Below are 582 nucleotides of genomic sequence, written 5' to 3'. Positions count from 1 at the left end.
GCAGCTCTGGGTCTGAACCATGGGTGCCCTCAAAAGGTGGGCAGGGAGGACTCGCTCAGAACCATGCTCTGCGCATGAGCCTTTGCAGGCCACTCACCTCGCTGGCACCCCCACAGGCACCTACTTTGTGGTGTGCATGGCACTGCTCGTCATCAGCCTGACCGAGACCATCCTGATCGTGCGCCTGGTGCACAAGCAAGACCTGCAGCCCCACGTCCCCGAGTGGGTGAAGCGCCTGCTGCTGGAGCGAGCCACCGTCCTGCTCTGCATCCGGGACGGGAAGAAATTCAGCCAAAGCAGAACACAGAGCTTGGACATCTCCGGGCAGGGGGAGAACAATGACAGCACAGGTAAGGGCTATGGGAGCTGAAGGGGACGAGGTCCTATGTGGCCACCTACACAGCCCCTCTTTGCACAGTGTTTGCCCAAGTCACCCACAGAAATCCCAGTTTTTCCCACTTACCTCTCTCACCCTGCAGCCAAACTGAACCACTACGGCTGCGAGGACCCCCGGGACCGGGAGGTGGCAGGGGGCACAATGCCCGCTCTGGCTGCTGCTGGCCCAGTGGAGGGGTCCCCGCT

General features: G+C 61.7%; 1 protein-coding gene across 1 annotated transcript in view; it reads left to right on the top strand.

Annotated features, from left to right (window-relative positions):
• Positions 1–573, top strand: part of LOC104547805 (5-hydroxytryptamine receptor 3A-like) — a gene marked incomplete at its 3' end in the record, with an annotated part of 4,455 nt that extends 3,882 nt beyond the window's left edge. Inside the window, exons 8-9 of the mRNA XM_010193638.1 lie at positions 88–350; positions 480–573. Of these exons, the coding sequence (XP_010191940.1) occupies positions 88–350; positions 480–573 (357 nt within the window). The remainder of the gene's footprint in view (positions 1–87; positions 351–479) is intronic.
• Positions 574–582: the final 9 nt, after the last annotated feature.

This window comes from Mesitornis unicolor, unplaced genomic scaffold (assembly GCF_000695765.1).
Source record: "Mesitornis unicolor isolate BGI_N332 unplaced genomic scaffold, ASM69576v1 scaffold39871, whole genome shotgun sequence".
Classification (NCBI taxonomy): domain Eukaryota; kingdom Metazoa; phylum Chordata; class Aves; order Mesitornithiformes; family Mesitornithidae; genus Mesitornis; species Mesitornis unicolor.
The sequence above is the reverse complement of the archived record's forward strand: the minus strand, read 5'-3'. Positions and strand labels throughout refer to the sequence as shown.